Raw genomic sequence first — 19,382 nt, forward strand, 5'->3', positions numbered from 1 at the left:
TTCTGCATATATTGATTCATTTGTGCTCTGCCCCTTTTCCTGTCTCCTTCACATGCATTAAGACAGAAGAGGAGGGGAAATAAGCAGAACTAATAGATGCACTGTATGTCAATGTTTTCAGACCATGATTCATGAAATTCTCACTAGAGATTCTCCTTAGCTGGCAGCAGCACTGCATTTTGCTTGGCACAGACATGGGACATCATGCTTGCATACCATTCATCATATGATTTCTGTGTTGCCAGTGAGGCAGCCACCCTCGCCACCAGAACCCTCTTGGCATTCAAGGGGTGGTGTCTCATTCATTACCAGGGAAAGATTAGTCATCCGTCACAGGCTGCCGTTGCCATGACCCGTCAGTGCCAGTGAGGGTGTAAGAAAGTGACAGATGGATGCCAGAGTCCAGCACTCGACCATGCTACCAGGACACTAACATGCCTTCTGTTCCCCTCCCATAGCTCCGTCTCTCTCTCAGCTGTTAGTATTTCTAGCTTTCACTGATGTAACTCAGCTATTGAATGAGTGTATACAGTGTGACAGGTAAACAAAGAGAGAGAGAAATGGATGGGGTGCGGGAGTGGAAATAGAAACAGAGAAGTAAAGTATTTGGCAGCTGACCAAATTCAGAGACCAGAAAAGAAGCGGTGTTCTATAAAAGAGCAGCAAAGCATCAAACCGAGTGTTTTATGAGGAAAAATGAGACATTTGAACATGCTGTATGCCAATCTAGAACAGGTTCTCTGTGTACAAAAAGCTCAAGTGAGTTCACGCTGTATTAAAGTTGAAACGATTAGTTGATCAGTTGATTAGCGGAGTGACAGGAAGTTGATCTGCATCAATTTGACAATCAATTGATAGTTTGAAGTCAATTATCAAGCAAAGACAGCAAATATTCTCTGGTTCCATCTTCTCCAATGTGAGCATGCAGTATGACTGTAAACTATACCTTTCTTTTGGACATTTAAGATGTTAGCTTGGGCTGCAAATTGTTACGAGAATTAGACCAAACAAACAATCCAAAAACAATCTAATAATCCTTATTAACACTTAAATCTTAAACAGTCTTGCAAAATCCTTGCTGTCACACTAAATGACTTGTCAGGCTACAGCGCTATTGTTGTGTCCATAACAGTGGCCCTTTCCTTCCCCTCTTTCCTGCCTGCCAGTCTCACTCCTCTGTGTTATCTATCCCTGCTCCTCTGAGAGAAAGATGTGGGACGCAGGATGTAGGACACATTGCTTTTAGCCTGATATTCTGTCTTATCTACAAGGATTTTACTCTTGTCACTTTCCCCTGGACTTTATTAGGTGACACACAAACACTCCTGTGTTACTGCAGTTTGCCTATCAGTGACAAGGATACTGTAACAAGCCTGAGCCTGTCACAAAGCTGATATGCAAATTAAACAGAACCGTGTTGCCATTCATAGTCCGTTGACCAGAGTGTAATTATCCTGGCATTGATCTTCTGTCATCACCCTGATCAATATTTCAATATTCCTTGTGTAGTTGCTCCTAAATTAATCTCAATAGTGAGCGCTGCTGTTTTGCAATTTTGCAAGACATCGCATATTCCTTTTTATGCAAATGTCAAACTGTGCATTCGAACAAGATGAAAATCTGACATCCAAAGTGCCATTTGTGTATCTGCACATGCAGGTCTGTACTTTTGTGTGCGACGGCAGTCGACTGACAGCTTGTTTCTCTGCATCTGTGTGAAGGCGTGTAGTATTTCCAGGAGGACCTCTTGGCCTGTTTGTGGCCAGGAACATTTGGGGATGAGAGCAGACGGGCGTCGTACGGTATAAAAGTGTTATTCCCTCCGCTTCTGATGGCTTCAGGTGTAAGTGCACGGTCACACTCTGCTAGCCCTCATCTTCTGAGAACAAAGCGAGGTCTTATGGGAGTTCACACCACAAAGCTGCACTCCAAGGGCATCGGACAAGGAGACAGCAGCCTGCTCCCTGCTGCGTGCCTCTCTACAAAAAAAATCGTCTTCCACTTCCTCCTCCTATGTCTGTTTTTCTATTTCTGTCCTTTGCTCTTTCATCAAACAAAAAAGAAACCCTCTCAGACTGAGAGACATGAAACAGCTGAGCATCTGAAATGATGTAAAACAGCTGATTATGTATCTGACATATTTACATTGCTAAAATCGTTATTTGAATAACAGCTTGATGACTCAACAGCTTGAGCTCTCTGGAGCAATTAAAATCTTCTCTGCTACATGTCAGTTATGTAGCCTCTTTCCAAAAGCTGATCTATAGCACATAAAAGATCTGTCTCAAATGTGGCTTCTTTTGTCAATTGGGCAGGAAGAAATGTATCTTCACCTCTTAAAAAACTGCTTCAAAAAGATCTACACAGCCTTTAATTCTGCAACCAGCAGGATGTTTCTGTGTGTGGAAATGAATAACTCACACAACATTGGTTAGGTCCAGGGGGGGGGGAACACAATAGGATAAAAAGCAGAGCATATGAAAAAGCCTGTTCAGAGCTGCTGCCTCCATCTAAATAGCGCTTTACACTCGCTGTCATCAAGTGATCATCTGTAATGATAGCCCAGCAGCCGGCAAGTCCCACCAGTGTCCAGATGTGGTTGAAGCATTGCTGGTCTTATAATCACAGACACATTGGCTCAACACCAGCAAATGAAACAGCCAAGCCAGACCCAAGAGGGACTGGAAATGCATGTTGTGAATTAGCTAGTGTCAGCCTTAATTAAAATGTGCTAAGAAAAAAACACCTTTTCTCACAATCATCAGTCAGGTGTGCTGCTCCTGGTTTCCTAAGAGAAACGGCTATATCTGGGAAGCGTATGAAAACTACAAAAGAGTGTGAGAGTATAAGCTTTGTGTGCATGGTATTTTGTTACATTACTTTTACAACATGGTGATAAATCGGTTGCTTTTCCTCTACTTATGAAATAGAATAGAAAGTATAAATCAAATATGGCCACAAGTCAGCTATTTTTCACATAAACTTAAAAGAAATGAGCCCAAATCCAGCCTTGAGCAGGAACCTGCAGAACTCCATTTGTCAAGGCTGAAAACATAATACACACATAATTACCAAATCAAAACTGGACTCGGGGAAAAAAATCCACAAGCTTATCCTTCATTCTGCGCGGGGTATGATCTGTCCCCTCTCCAAAACATGTCTACGGGCACAACAGATAAATGTTACTCCAGATGATTCAACTATTCATCTGTTGATGCACTTGTCCGTTCAGTGACAACAAGGTCATCGAACAGGTTCTGACTGTATTATAAAAAGCTCACAGAACAAAATGCTGCTGTTTGTCATGTAAGTATCGCTAAAGACTGTTGAGAGACAGATTATCTGTCAGACATTCTCAGGTAGAAAGATGATGGCACAAAACTTTAACAGCCAGTCACTGCTGTTTTGCTTTTAGTATCCTCTTTTGAAAGAACAACTGTGTCTATAATAGCTGGAGGTGCATTATTAACAACACATTGTTTTATCTCCACCCAGTGGACTAAGGAATTATTTTGGGCATCAAAGGATAATATATGGAATGTGCAAAAAATATGGTTTAACAGATACAATTACATTATCCAGTCTTTGATCTTAGATGTCTTTTCTTCCTAATAATTTAGCATATTTTTGAATAATATATGTGAGAGGATAAACTAAAGAGGTATATGAAAAGGCAAATCATGTGTGAATTACAACTAAATATTGAAGGTAGCCTCGGTAAAAGTCAATATTTTGTAGAAAAGTTCACCATCCTGCATTTCACATCTTCAATGAGAGGCTATAGTTGGGCCATGATAAGGCGTTACTTAGGAAGGGTTGACAACCACTGATTTAGAGTAAAGTGACACTGACCAATTTTTATATATCTTGACCGAAAAATGTAAATCGAATGTGGGTTGCGAGGGAAAGGTTGTCAGAAATAACACATAAACCATTTCCATCAAATGTAATCCTGATGATCACCTTCCTTTCCTCAAACATTCTACATGATGTTATCCCGTTTTCTCGCATGACAGCTTGCTGATTGCAACCTTTTGTTTATCAACCTACACATCTCCGTCTCCTCCATTACAGACAACACCACCCTTCTAATCTTCCACTCACATCAGCATTGCTAATAAGCCCGACAGCTAGAGTATACTGTTTATGGACACATTTATTTATTTTATTTATTTCCCTTTGGGGATTAATAAAGTCTATCTATCTATCTATCTATCTATCTATCTATCTATCTATCTATCTATCTATCTATCTATCTATCTATCTATCTATCTATCTATCTATCTATTTCACTTGCTGACAACGGAAAAACTGTGTAAAGAAAGTGACATTCTCGTTCTTCATGTACGTTTTCCTCTTTAATAAGGTGTAGATTACTGTTTGGCTGCTTCCTGTGCAACAGCTCAGTCTTGTGATGCAGATAGATCGGGCTATGCTATTTTAAAAGATTGTACTGTAGACCTGAATTCAAAGGAGAAAACTGGTGCAGGGTAGAAACCCCAACAACACTTAACACTGAAAAATGAAGAAGCAAGGTCAGAAGCTTGTTTATAATGACAAGAAGTAACAACTGTGCCTGTTTCGCATTTGTGTCTGTGTGCAAGCTTATAATGGATCAATAGCCATCAGGTGCATGAGATTCAAGTGCAGCACCCTCCCATTGTGAAATCCTCTTAAAGCTTCTGATAGTTCAAGTAATCTGGGAGAGGCAATGTGTGAGTGTGTATCTGTGTGCATGTGTGAGTGTGTTTGCGTGTTTGCGTCCAGTCCATGTGCCTTGTCCCCTCCCACAAAGGCTGTCTTCCAAAGTATCACGTGCCGCGCTGAATTTGAAGTGTTCACTGTGCAGCACATGATGTAGGTGAGAGAGACAGACAGACACAGAAAGAAAGAGATAGACAGAGAGAGGTGACTAGGCACTGAAATCTGCTCTACTAGAACATTAAATCTTGCAGTGGAGGAAAGGAGAATAATAAGCACTATCAAATCAAGATTCAAACTTAAAGGAAATTATGATTTATTACAATGTGGGCCTTGTTTTTATAATTTGGGCCATCATTTCTATCTGTTCTGGTGACACTGTACTCACCAAAGTAATTGCTGAGATTTCCGGTGGAGCAAGAAACACAAGCAGTCAGACAGCCAGCACTCCAGATTATCTAAACTACTTTATTTGAAGGTAAAATCAAAAGTGAGAAAATGTTGGTAACAATCCCTCATTACACAGGAAAACTGTGTGTGTGTAGTGCACATTAAAGTAATAATAATAATAATTTTTTACAATTCACCTTTGCTTTTTCTTCCAAATAATTTTGGCTAACTTAAGTGGGATTGTTAAAGCCCCTGCCCTCTGATTGATCGTGTTTATGGATTTTTTAGCAATGTTTGCCATATTCCCAAATCTCAGCAATTTTCTTGGTGAGCTGTGATGTTATTATTACCAAAAGGAATGACGGTCAAGACTACAGAAATATGACACAGGTTGTATGAAACCAGAATTTCTCTTTAAAACTGCTCTAATCAATATTTATGGTATTAATAATGGATCAAATGTTTGTGTTTTTTTCAGTGAGAAAACTCCTATATAGCTCTGTATGCTACCTAACCAGCACCAAATGGCTGAAAATGGATTTACATTCATCAAGAGGCCAGAAACAAAACTTCAAATGAATGCTAATCTTCGCTGCATGTCTGCTGGATGTGTAAATAGATAACTGTTTGTTAACATGTTAGAATTTGGTTTGTATTATTCTCTTGCATTGTTAGACAAATTTCTACATCTGTAAATCTGCCTCCAAGTGACATTTGGAGACCACCCTGTGCTAAATGTTTGACTCTACTGGAATATCCTTTCAGTAGGACAAAGATGAAACCGTTTGTCCTTGACACTATACCATTCAATAACAATTATTTAATGTTGTAAAAATGTAAATTTAGATTACTAAAAATAAATTGGCTGTGAAGCTCTTTGAAAGAGTCCCTAATCCTCTTTGCCAGCTGGTTGCAACATGACTATAAAAACTATTGTATTGCTCTGGAAATAGTATAGCCAAGCCTATTTCAAGTTAAAGCGAAGAGAAATGAGAAAGAGAGAAAGCAAGAAAGAGACAGAGAGAGAGAGAGAGAGAGAGAGAGAGATAGTGGCAGAAGTGAGAGCCAGAAAAACCCAGACGGATGGAGATGCCCATCCCGCTGGTTAGCACACACCTATACAATGAATATTGAGCAGGTCAGATGAGGTCAGTTAGAGAGGACTGCTCTAAGAAACAGGAAAAAAAAAACAGAGCAGGCTGATTGGAGGAATAACGGATGAGACTCAACAACACTTGGAAAGGCCTGGTGTTGAATAGGGACTGGATATTGAATTTCAAAGCCACAAACAAGATTCAGCAGGCAGGGAGGGGAGAGCTTCCTCTTATGTGTGCCCTGTGCTGCTGTTCTCATAGGAGCCAAATACTTCTCTGGGCGAGGCGGGGCCGGTGATCAATAACCAGGAAAAAGTGGCCGCTGGCCTTGATACTAATTAGTGCAGGGTTAGAGCAGATTAGCTTGCACCTGAGCCCCTATCTTAGCATTTCTCCAACAACAGCTCCCTCCCAGTCAGGCTACCTAGAAGCACCAGCATCAGCATAATTCAGGGATATGTTGTGGGTGAGGGAAAGGCGCCTCAGTCAGGGTATGAAATCTTTTCCTCACATCTTGTTTATTGTTCATCTCATTGTGGGAATATCGAGATTTCATCATCCGGAAGACCAAAAATAAAGCAGCAAAAATTACATTGCAAGATGGGGACAGTTGGCTCTTCCAAGGAAGGGTGTGGGGACGGTGATTAGTGTTATTTCTACTTTTAAATTATGGTGGTTGTCATGGCAACGGAGGGATTAACTGTAAACCATTGTTATCACAGTCAAGTCTGTTGAGTTCAGAGAAAGGTTAGGAAGAGCAGACCACAAAGAGATTAGTATGGGTTCCCAGCACTATGTGTGTGTGTGTGTGTGTGTGTGTGTGCGCGTGTTTGTGTTTTGCATGCGTTTATATGCATGTGAGACAAGCCACAGTCTCCACTCCAGTGTTGTGAATTGACAGTTGCTATAAATAGAAAATACCTAGGCCTTCATAAGCCTCTGCATTCTGTTCTCCTATAAACCATGCAGCCAAATTACATATTGTTTGCATTTATTTTAACATGCAGTTTATTTTGGAAGAACATCAATCGATCGAAGCGCCCCTGACACATATTTATGGTTTGATAAACAACTTAATAAACCAACTATCAATAAAATAAATACACACTGCACACATGACTTGCTGCTATACTGAACCCTGCTAACAATGTTTAACTATTTTAATTTAAATGTCCCTACACTTAAAAAAGATTTTTTTTTGTATCAATTCTAGTCTTTATCATAGCTATACATAACATGTTCATGCAACTAACATTAACAAACTTTTTCTCTGAAACATTTCACCCACCTAAGTACTTTAGTAAGGTGTGGCCTTTCATTGTGACCCTATTGCAGATGATATTAAGAAATCTGGTTAGAGCAAATTCACTTTTTGAGGAAAAGAAACCATTTGGATCATTTGGTCTTACAAAAATGTCGTTCACTAGTCATGTACTGCATCACATGACACAATGACATTTTTTTAAGTGTGTTTTCCACATCAAAGATACATTTTGATCTTACTAACAAAGTCAAATCAGCATACAGAAAAAGCTGACAATCAACTGCAGATTTCATATCATTCATTTATGTTAGGAAGAATAACAGCCCTAGGAATGATACCTATGGAACACCACGTGGGCCATTAATTCTGTATCTTCAGACAGGCAATTAGGTTTTTCGTCTCTTGCTCATGGTGAGAATTGTTAGGTGTTATAAATAACTTCATAAGGAGTAGGACTGTTATGATTTGGCGCTATACAAACAAAATTTAATTGAATTACTTATTATGATTTAAACCAACAAACCATAAGCTATCATGCCCAACAGTCTCCAATTTATCCCATAACACTTAATGATCGACTAACGCAAATAAACAAATTTAAAATACGGGTAATATAGGGTGTAATGACAGAGCAACTATTTTTTTAAAATCTGGCTACAATGCCACTGATCCCTTTAGCTTTATATGCAAGGTGTTATCCTTTAAAATGTAGCAATTTCTTTTAGACTTGCTCAGGTCATTACTTTCACACTTTCAAATAGTTATGTAATATCTGAACAAGACTCCTGTTTCAAAACACAGATACTGTACTCCTGAAATGGCAGAATGAGCCATGCCATGCCTAATGGACGTCGACAAGCTCTGTGTAACTGTAAAGCTACAGTATGTGTATCTGTGTAATGTTCACGGCTCCTCACCCAGCCTGACCTGGTTTGGTCTGACACTTCTGCCAGTCTGCATACAGAGAGAAAAATCACACCAGCACACACATACAGCAGGAACACACAGACGGACACATCCTTCCCCCTGGTGCAAGAACATGTATACATACACACACACTGACACATTCTTCCCCCTGGTGCTAATACATATACAAACACACACAAACACACACACACACACACACACACACACACACACACACACACACACACACACACACACACACACACACACACACACACACACACACACACATATATGAACACTCATCCAGCTGGCCATCATACGCCACTCTCAGCTTTTTCCAAACACAGAGACTCCAACAAATAAGTCACGGAGTCAATCACACACAGAGACACTTGTATTTAAACCACACACAGATGCCATCTCCCGCTAAATCTACCTCCTCATTCAAGAGACAAAAGGGATATTTGTAGAGCTGTCACCAATGATGATGAGTCTATTAACCCGAAAAAGCTTTTGGGTCAGACAATAACCTTTCCACTTCTACTATTTCATCCCTCCCTACTACATTCATGAATGAGCTGCACGACTTGGGAGCAGACTTGTCAGCTCTCTGGCAGCCTTGTTCACATCAGCTCCAGAAATGACTGTATCAGACGGCTGAGTGCCTCTCCATGTACTTTTTCTTCTGATGACAAATGGGACTTGGCCTATCCTCTCCTTGAAGGGAAGCGGTGGTAATAGAGGGGGAAATGAGAAAATCCAATCATGGCAATGATGATGATGATATACATTAACAGGTGGAGATACTTTATGGCAGACGGAATGATTTGATTTGGATGCTAATTGTTGAGCAAAGAAATCAAGTGGTGAGGCGCCACAGTGGATACAGAATAATACTTGAGAGGAAATAGTGCCAGGAATTTTCTCTTTTCAACAATGTCACAACTGTGTGTTTCTGGTGCCTAAACTACAGTGGACATAAAATGAACCAACCCTGAGTGACTCCCCTGAGATAGATGGATTACATACCTGTGTTGTGTGTGTGTGTGTGTGTGTGTGTGTGTGTGTGTGTGTGCCTGTAGTATTCTCCCTACCTCTCACACACATACACTCCCTAGCTCTCTTGAGATAATTCCTTTATGACTATCATTACATTATCATAACACTGTCTAATGAACATAGCCTTCCACAGCTAATTTGAATGACTCCTAGCCCTCTGTCTTTCTCATTTCCACTGAATGACTTAACTATGTTAGTCCAGTCAGCCAACGAAGACAAAAACTTTTAGAGCTTTTTGACTCTAGGATGCACTAGGTCAGTGTTTCCATACTTGGGGACTCGGACTCCCACGTGCAAGAAAAAATTGAGGGGGTTGAAAGATGATTAAGAGGACAGGAAAGCAGAAACATAAATATTTCTACAACATATTCTCCTGTAATCGTTGCCTTTTTCCTTGTCAGTTATTGTTTATTTTGGACTCTAAGTATTATTCTAATACAGTGTTTCTCAAACTTTTTACATCGTGTAGCACCTCCAAGTACCACCATTATTACTGACATTCAAGTACAGACCCATAGGCCGGCTCTATTCAGCTTCAGACAGTTCGCAGAGGAGACAAGTTTGTTCCTATTAAGAAATTATTTATTGTCGACTGTTGTAGAATCCTGAACAAAACTGATTGAAGAACCAGAGCTAATTTGTGGAAAAGGAGTACTCCTGGTTCACACTTCCCAATAGTTCCTGTTTGGAGCCACGACTGTAGTGTTTTTGAACCATTCATTTCACGTTCGCATACTATCTTGCCATCACACCGGCTGATACTAAAACTAAATGTTACATGAAATGCAAAACTTATTCAAAATTACATTTCCACGAATTTGTAGTATTTAGTTAATTTTATATGTTTTTAAATTAATTGATTTCATCTTTTAAAAACATATTTCAGATTTCCCCTTGTACCACTAGAAGCAGTTTGCGTACCACCAGTGGTACACGTACCATAGTTTTAGAACCGGTTTTCTAATAAAGAAAAAGTATTTTTTGATTAAACAGATCACAGCTAGTATGTAACTGGTGACCAGTGGTTTAAGCAGTGACAAGGCAAAAAGGTTAGGAAACGCTACACTAGGCCACAATCTAAAAAGAAGCACGAATAAAACCCCCTACTACAAAATATCTCCTCTGTAAGAGATCAGCTGGGACAACAGATGCCACATTGCATCATAAACTGCTCTCCACTTCAAACTGTCATTTTCAGCAGCATTATGATCGAGGCTGATACTGTTTCCTGAGCTCGGTTCACTGATGGCCCTTAGGGTACTTAAGTCTGCGTTTCCTCTCACTCATGCATACTAAGAGAAGCATCACTGTAGACACAAGGTTGTTTTCTGTACCCTTTTCAGAGAGGAGTTATATTCTACTGTATAATCTACAGCTGGGATAGAAAGCTACATGCTGGCATCTACTGTTCAGTTTGGGCAAACACAGTACAGTGCATCCTCTCATGAAAAGACTGGATGGCTTTTTCAAAGCAGACAATATCACGAAACAGCAAATGTACATTTAGTGTTTTAATGATTATGATCTGTATAATTGCATTGGCAGTTTTAATAGAATAAATCATAAGAAATTAATGTTCATGGGCAAACAAGTTGTTTAAAAAAAAAAGGATAATCATGTTTCATATATGATTGCTTTCATATTTAGACAATTTTCATCTACAGTGGTTAAATATATATATGTATGTATGTATTGAAAACAGACATTGCAATTTGTAAAAATGTATCATGAATAATCCATGACATGTAACTATACTGATGTCATAACAAACACATGAGAGTGAAATAACGCTGATTCAGGCTAGGATCGAAAAGATTTTCCCTCTCTCTACCCTCTCGGTCCTTGGTCAAAAGCAAACTCTGTACACTTTGCTAAATCTCTGTAACACTGGTTGATTTGCACTTGAGATTTAAAGCGAGCATTTGGTCAAGGTTGTGTAAACAGTTTTGAAAGGCACAAGATTATGTTATGCTCCATACATCTGTTCATCCTGTGGAAAGAGAAAAAAGGAATACTCTCCACTGGCACCAGAAGTAGTAGGTTCTGATCTACAGCATCATTTTAGAGCACAGTATATCTAAAATATGACAATCCCTCACCAGTATCTATTATGCAAGAAATACAAAGAATAAAAATACCCTCTGATATCTGAGAATATATTTTCCTATGCGAATAACTACATACATAGTGCATTTGCTTTCTCATACCAAACATAGCTCCTGCCTAACTCTAAGCAGACAATATGTAAAACATACAATATCCCATTTCCAGTTTAGTGAGCTATATATTCAAGTATTAAGAGATTTGTCTTAAAAAGCTACATTCTGTACATCTTTTCCCTCTACCAAGCTTTAACAGCTAAAGTGATTTAAAGGCAAACCTTTGGAATAAAAAAAAAAAAAAGCTAAAACTCCCCCCCGCCGAGCCTTGGATAGTCTGTAGAAGAAGCCACTGGTTGCTGTCTGTAAAGCCATTTCTGTGGCTCTTAAATAACCTCTGACTCATGTCGCGCCAAAGCTGGAGGCAGTGTAGTTCCACATGGACCCTGGAAATGGTGCCTGTGCCACATCACACACACAGAAAAACACAAGAAAGTCAGAATTTTAGGATAACAGGTGGAAGGTCATTTATTGAGTTGAAAGTGCCTTGGAGTGAGCAACTGTTTCAAGGTAACAAAAATTGGGAAAGAGGCCTGAATGTTACCTATGCAGCCAGCAGGTGGCACTAAATAGCAATATCCACGTGCATCATTACCCACTGGTTTGGTTTCACCTTTAACTCATATATTTTCAAGTTAACTTACATACATTATAGAACCAGATAGGTGGTATAGTTTCATCTTTTACAACATGCACTCGGGTTTGTTGGCTGACTTACGTGAAGTACTCCGTTTTTGGTGTTGTTTGTGTATTGAATTCCGCCACTGGAATGCCCCTGGACGCAATCTGAGGGCCAAACATGGCTGCTGGGTAAACGATTGAAGATGTGCCCACCTATAGGTTAACAACAGAGAGCAATGACACCACAATCAGCTTGAAATCTACTGTACAGCATTGTATTTCAGCTCCAGTCCTTGAGAGAGTCTGAACAAATATTTGTTTTACATAATAACATTACACAAGGGGAGAATATGACGTGAATGGATGTAAACATGAGGATAACTCACCACCAGACAGAGATCACAGATTTCCATCTCTTTTTCCACCTTGGTCAAGATGTGAGAGTCCAGAGTTTCTCCGAAAAACACCACGTTGGGCCTCAGCAGACCGCGGCAGTCGCTTTCATCACACCTTGATACAGCGGCACCAAATTAATTGTGTCATTCTGCATTCATCACAGAATAATTGGCCATAACACAAAAGCCCAAATCCACACAGACATAGTTTCACAGATTGTGTGCCCAGAGGTGCAACATGCTTGGTAGTTACGACCCGTAAAGAAAGAAGAAGCTGTAGTTTTCTGTCCTACATAATCTAATGATGGAGGGTCAGACATAATGAAACTACAGAGTCAACTTAAAGCACAGTCACTTCCCTATTGTTCTGTATGCTTCAACGGTATAACCCATGTTCTTTGTATGCTGTGTTGCTGTTCACAATGTGTGCATTTGAAGTAAAACTAAATTTGTCAGCCAACACTTCTAAGGTCTAAGAGGAAAGTCAAGATTTCCAAAGCACATTTTCAAACATATTCATATTTTCAAGCCCTGACTTCACTATAAGTAACATGGGAGTTAAGTGAGAGAGTTGAACTGCAAAGAGAAATGCACTGCTGGCACAGCGGTCTTCATTTCATTTGCTCTCACACTGATCTACAAGAGCAGCAGCTTGTAGCTACATCAGTGCAAGGTGCATTCTGTGAGTGAAAGAGTCAGTGGCTCACTGGTAGGTAGCCGGAGAGCACGAAGCTAAAAAAAAAGATGATGTAGTTATATCAGTTTAACTCAAACTAAGAAAAATAATCAATTGATGTATGTATATTATTAATGCAATGGTCATTAAGTGAACTTCTAAGGAAATAAAAAAAAAAGGAGCAACTAAATACGATGCATATACACACACACACACATATACAATATAAAAAAAAAGGCCACTGCAACAGGTGGTGAGGGTGAGTTGGGACAGAGAGCGCGCTGAGCAGGAAGTAGCAGCAGGTCCAACAGAAGTTCAAAGCTGAGCAGGTGGAGGGTGGAGACAGTGGTTAATACAACTAATGTCTCTTGAACCACGTTGAAAAAAACTGCACCTAACCCTCTTACCTAAAGAGTGCTATATACAGACATTCTACATCTCATTAACATTAAGTTCATGTTTAATGAGCACAAACCAACTCCATCAGCATTTTACTTTTGGCCTTATAAGATTCGGATATTTTGTTAGTTCATTATATCAATCTTTGTCTGCTGCTATAAAGATTTTTGTACAATGCAGTTTCATTCATGTTTTTTCTCCCACCACAAAGTTGCCTCTTAACATAATTTTTTCACATAAAACTGGCATTGGCAAAATTAAGCAAATTCCCATGGTAATCGTACACTCCTCCCTCAAATGCATATACAAGTAGAAGAGAGAAGCACATTCACTGCTGCAATGCAGAATGCATCTAAGTTGACAGAAAGACTGTATTTTCAGGCTGGTGCACCTGTTTAATAAAGGGAAACTACAGGCGCAGTATCCATCAGAAAACCACTATAAAAGGCTTAGTAAATCTAACCCTCTGTGTTATTAACATGAACCGACAGTAATCCCACCTTGGCAGTTTATCCACAGGAATCTGGGCATCAGCAACATCTGGGTCAGGGGCACTGTATAATAAGAGAACAAACACAGTAGGTTAAATAGCACATACATTAGTGGTTTAAATTGAAGAGATCGGGCTACAAGTCCTGCATGTTTATCAGTGTGTGTATACTCCAGAGGTGCTGCCTTTTACCCTTTGTCCTTTAGGGCAGCACATATGGGGCTTCTCTTGTTCACAGACACTTCTCCACAGCTCACACAGCGAGTCTCCATCAGACTGCCTGCAGTTAAACACAGAAAACACAGCTGTTTGTTATTTAGGCCCACTGGAGTCACAGAAAACATGTCCCTCTCCACAGAATTTGTTGATTGTTTTGTGCCCTGACTCATACATTAAAGCAAGGTTTCGGCAAAGAAATCAAATCAAAGGCTTTAGCGCTGTTTTTCCTCCCTGAAACTGTGCGAAAACATACAAAACAGCCTCCTTGAGATGGTAATGAGAGAATTAACACTTGAAATGATGTCATAAAAAAGAACTTGTTGTTGGTCCACTGACATTAAACTAGTGACTAACTGTGGGCTCATGGGATGTTTGTTTGAAAAAACAACTATGACTCATAAAATGTTTCCATATCCCAGTAAAACAATGGAACATACTACGCTGTCATGGTTTCCAGTCATCAATGAATATGGAACAGGATTTCAATTATAATTGACTTAATATTCAAGTCTTATTTGATTCATCCCCATAGCGAAATGAAACCTCTGCATTTATCTAGATGGCAACTTGTTCAAATTAAGAACTTCAAGAAACACATAAGCCAATCATTCCACACCTATTATCCTGTGAAATGTCACTATTTAAGTCTAATGCCTGGTAGTCTGGCCCAACTCTGCCTCTCACCATGAACCTTGAGCACATGTTTGGACCCGGCCTGTCGGTGGAGGTCATCTATGCACTGGGTGATGACAACCACGGAGCGTCCCTGCTTCCTCAGCCGGGCCTCACACTCTGCTATGGCTAGATGGGCGGCATTGGGCCTCTTGCTCAAAGCCTGCTCCCTTCTGTAATGGTAGAACTCCCAGACACGAGACGGGTTGCGAGAGAAGGCCTCCGGTGTCGCCAGGTCCTGCATTAACATAATGCTGTTTTAGGACAAAACTCAAGAGCTAAGAAGTTAGTGTGGTACTCAGAGGCAAGAATTAGACACAGATTAAGTTTAAATACTTCAATTAGGGAGGGACATTATATTTTTTGTACAAAAGACCATTTTTGATTCTTTCCTGGAGGTAAATCTTTCAGCAGCCCACGACAAGAATCAATATTACGCAACAAACATCATCTCTCTCTTTACTGGCTGTTGCTCCTGAGTTAAGGCCACTGAGCTGTGAAGATGTATTATGTAAACATAAAATACACCCACTCCACAGCAACAACTCAAAACTACAGCTGGAAACCAGACCACACACAAAACTTTGACCTAAATAAAAAGACAAAAATAAATAAATAAAACCGCCACGTGCATAGTGCGTGTGCTTCGCTTTTTAAGAACTTACCTGAGATTGCCACTTCCTCCACTTCTCATTTTCTCCCCTGAACGTTGGTACTCCGCTCTCTACACTCACACCTGCCCCTGTGATGATTGCTATGTGCTTGGCTTTAGAAAAGGCTTTACGGAATTCAGACATGTCTGGGAAAAGAAAGGGAAAAGAAAAACACATTCTATAACTTAGCAATTACTATCAAGAAAATGTCAGTTTGAGTTATCAGTGTTTTTGTTCTGAAGCTGATCATTTCCAACATTTTCGTCCTGAAATTCACTGAAATCTTTTACTACAGTCCAAACAAAATGTCAACTAATGCTATGTCTGGCTAGATCTCTGGATGCTGCAATATATGATCAATACTTCAGTAGTATTACAATATTTGAGTCATATATTATAGTGTTTTTGATGCCCCTGCTGTACAAAAGTGGAGTCAGGAACAATTGATTAGTGAAAGAGGTCAGTATGGAAAGTAGCAGATAAGTAATCATTAGACACTGGTTCATTAACATAGAATATATTATTGAATCAATAATAACATATCATTATCTACTACATGGTTCTTGATTTAGTTATCCAGAAACTACATGTTTGTTTGCCATTAACTGGCAGTTACTACTTGATTGATTTTTAACTAATTTTCTCGATGCTAGGATATGTCTGAACCTCGCTGTGAAGTGTTACTAAAAACATTTCATTTCGTTTAATCATTTTTATTATCGTGCTTGTCAGGAAGGACAAGGAGGGATCAGTACTGAGCTGACACAGCAGCAAACCAACTTTATATAAACCTAATACCTTTCATCTTACCTGAGTTTGGTCTTGCTGTGTCCATCAAAGGCCCTCTCGTCACATTAGTGGAGTACATGCGAAGACCGAGGGCAAACGCAGCTCGATTTTGGAGCAGCATTGTCACTATTGTTACACGAGGAACAAGACAGTGAACACAAAAAGAGCAGAAATTAGTCCCACTTTTAACTCTTATCTGTATTCTTCTCACCAATCAGTTGTTTTGATTTACTGTATGTGGTGCAGATTTTCTCTCTTTATACAACATGCATTATGACTTTCTGTACTTAATATGAAGATGACAAATCAACCTTTAACCTCAACTCTACTGGAGTTACTTTACTTTACAAATCTGTTCAAACCCACAGAACTTTACCTTATTTTTTTATTTATCCTTCATTTAGTCAGGAAGTCTTCCAGGGAGCACTGGTCTTAAATCCTTAACAGGAACAGTCCAAAGACACCAAATGCTACATATGGAGCATATTTACAAAATTATGCAAATTGTGCATTAGGTGCAATAGCAACCATGCTGTTTTGTTTAATGTATTTCACTGCAGTGAAATGTAGGAAAATGCAGTCTATATGTAAAGCTATTATAAAGAATGTAAAAAAAAAAAGGGTGATTTTGCATAGAAGATTAAATGAGCCTGTGTATGTGCAACTGTATAAATATGCCCCCCCTTAACATTGCTTCGAAATAAATACAAGATATGGAAAGAGGAATGCATGTAATGAGGGTTGTGCAATCACAGCAGCGGTAACTCTCGTTTTAAATGAAGCCTGCAATTGCAACAAAACTGAAGAAGCCTGGTTAGTGGCACTGGCAGGACAAGGAATGTCCAAAAAACACAATTTAAAACAAAGAGGTTGGAAGTAAAAGTAAAAATTGGCGTTTAAATGGGACTACTTAAATAAAACTATCAATAAAAAACAGGCAATTGGGTGAGCCCTGCAAGCCTGAACAAACTTAAAGCCGAACGTGTCGAAACAGGTTTTACAGGCTGCACAGCTTAATGTAGAAAAGACCGCGATTCACTACAAGTTAGAGACAAAGAGCTGTAACTAGAAAGTCTGCATATTTCCATGAGTTACAGCGAAGTTGTGCTCACTACTATGGCTGTTTGTTGTTCTTCTTGGACTTTAAACAGTATTCTTCCAAGGTAACCAACCAGACACTTGAAAATCATATACATAAATATCTTGAAAGTACAGTGCAGTGGTTGACTTTAAGTCCTTTACAGTGTCCTAAAATGGAGCACGGTAACACACCGTCGCTTGTAACGTCGTGAATTAGTTAGCTAGGGATGAAATGTTGTCGTGCTCTCTGTCACATATGCAGGAACTAACGTGCACATCCAAACACGTGTATTTACGGGTAATACCCACCCAACACAGCATTTACCTTCCCCTTAACTAACTATCTTCCCTTAGAAAACCTTGCCGTACCTACCTAACTTTGTGGTATTCCCACTTTGGGAGCAGAAAGCCTCGCCGAGTTTGCTTGTTTACCTCTATCACAGCAATTATCTTGAGAGGCCGTAAACGCACCACACTGTCGTAAATCGCGCTTTACAAAATGCCCTTAAAATGAAAAAAGTTTAGGAGAGTCATCTAGTGGTAGAGTGCTGTAAGTGTGATTCATTCAGGATGATTCATTCATTCTCCTACTCAACACTTCATGCTCCACCATTGAAGTCCTGTCGTTAAATTGTGTTTGTATTGTGTTTTTTATTGTTTACATTTTTGTAGTTCTTCCTGTGGGACAATTAAAGATCTGACTTGAACGCATCACACAGCCTATCACATGATACTGTACTGATCCCTCTAAAATCAATGTCAGTGCCATTTCATTGTGTTAGTGTGACAATGAAAGCCCTGTTTACAATTATAACAATACAAATTATAATTATAATTAGAAATTAGAAATAATCATGCTTCATTCTTATCATGAATTATTATATTGTTAAAGTTTAGGCTATAAACATTGTAGACAAACTATGTAGGCTACAACAATACTAGCAAACACTGTACTTAATTATGGTCAAGCCAAATTGGAATTTGACAGATAAAATAAACACATAGGCTAGTGTAGGTCTAAATCAGCATATACAGTATATAGCCTGAGATCATATGTTATGAATTAAAGTTCTACATTTGATTTAAATGTAAATTAGTTTTTCTTGTGTAACATTGTTTTTCCTCCATATTTTGCCATCTTTACATATATATATAAAAATATATTTTATTCACACTGAAGCCTATCCATGCCAGATTTCCACCAACGCCTCTCTCTCTCTCTCTCTCTCTCTCTCTCTCTCTCTCTCTCTCCCCCCTCCCTCCCTCTCTCGGTGTATGTGTGTGTGTGAACTCTCCCTCCTCCCCATCAATAGCTACCTCTCGGCGTGTGAGTGGCCGTGGTTCTGCGTCTGTCCCCAGTCGGCCAGCAGTCATCCCCCCCCCCCCCCCAACCCCGGACACTGGTTCAAATTGATGGCGACCACTCCAGACAGCAGCACAGACCGCAGACCGATAAGGAGACTCCGCTCCAAGAGCGACACCCCATATCTTGTTGAAGCCCGGCTCTCCTTCAACCTGCGGACAGGTAGGCGCACATCCATCCATCCAACCATCCATCCATCCATCCATCCATCCTGCTCCCCGAAATCTTTTTGTTAGATGTTGTGCCAGATGTCTTTATGTGGTGTGTGTATGTGTGTGGGGGGGGGTGTGTGTGTGTGTGTGTGTGTGTGTGTGTGTGTGGGGGGGGGGATTATAGCCTGAGAAACGCTCCTGCTTTACGCGAATGGAAAAATGACAGGTTATTCAGGCTCCGGGCTATTATCCTTGTGGGCTGGTGTTATAGTTCTTGCTGTGATAGTACACAAATAT

At 39.7% G+C, this 19,382-nt stretch overlaps 2 protein-coding genes across 4 annotated transcripts in view; one reads left to right on the forward strand and one right to left on the reverse strand.

Annotated features, from left to right (window-relative positions):
• Positions 1-11,832: 11,832 nt before the first annotated feature.
• On the reverse strand, positions 11,833-18,085 carry LOC127367541 (NAD-dependent protein deacylase sirtuin-5, mitochondrial). 2 transcript variants are annotated; one of them, XM_051407465.1, is made up of 10 exons: positions 17,944-18,057; positions 16,867-16,960; positions 16,512-16,616; positions 15,714-15,847; positions 15,061-15,286; positions 14,350-14,437; positions 14,168-14,221; positions 12,584-12,707; positions 12,295-12,410; positions 11,833-11,975 (listed from the first exon to the last, which is right to left on the reverse strand). In XM_051407465.1, exons 3-10 carry the CDS (start codon positions 16,609-16,611, stop codon positions 11,903-11,905), a joined length of 915 nt encoding a protein of 304 aa, XP_051263425.1. In that variant the 5' UTR covers positions 16,612-16,616; positions 16,867-16,960; positions 17,944-18,057; the 3' UTR covers positions 11,833-11,902. The 2 variants fall into 2 exon arrangements, with proteins under 2 accessions (XP_051263425.1, XP_051263416.1); XM_051407456.1 differs by lacking the exon at positions 16,867-16,960 and having other exon boundaries at positions 17,944-18,085.
• An 819-nt stretch (positions 18,086-18,904) lies between these two features.
• Positions 18,905-19,382, forward strand: part of LOC127367486 (phosphatase and actin regulator 1-like) — a 46,592-nt gene continuing 46,114 nt past the window's right edge. Inside the window, exon 1 of one of the 2 annotated variants that reach the window (XM_051407395.1) lies at positions 18,905-19,095. In XM_051407395.1, the coding sequence (XP_051263355.1) occupies positions 18,984-19,095 (112 nt within the window). In that variant the 5' untranslated portion in view covers positions 18,905-18,983. The remainder of the gene's footprint in view (positions 19,096-19,382) is intronic. The other variant, XM_051407411.1, reaches the window with a different exon arrangement.

Source organism: Dicentrarchus labrax, unplaced genomic scaffold (genome assembly GCF_905237075.1).
Source record: "Dicentrarchus labrax unplaced genomic scaffold, dlabrax2021, whole genome shotgun sequence".
Classification (NCBI taxonomy): Eukaryota; Metazoa; Chordata; class Actinopteri; family Moronidae; genus Dicentrarchus; species Dicentrarchus labrax.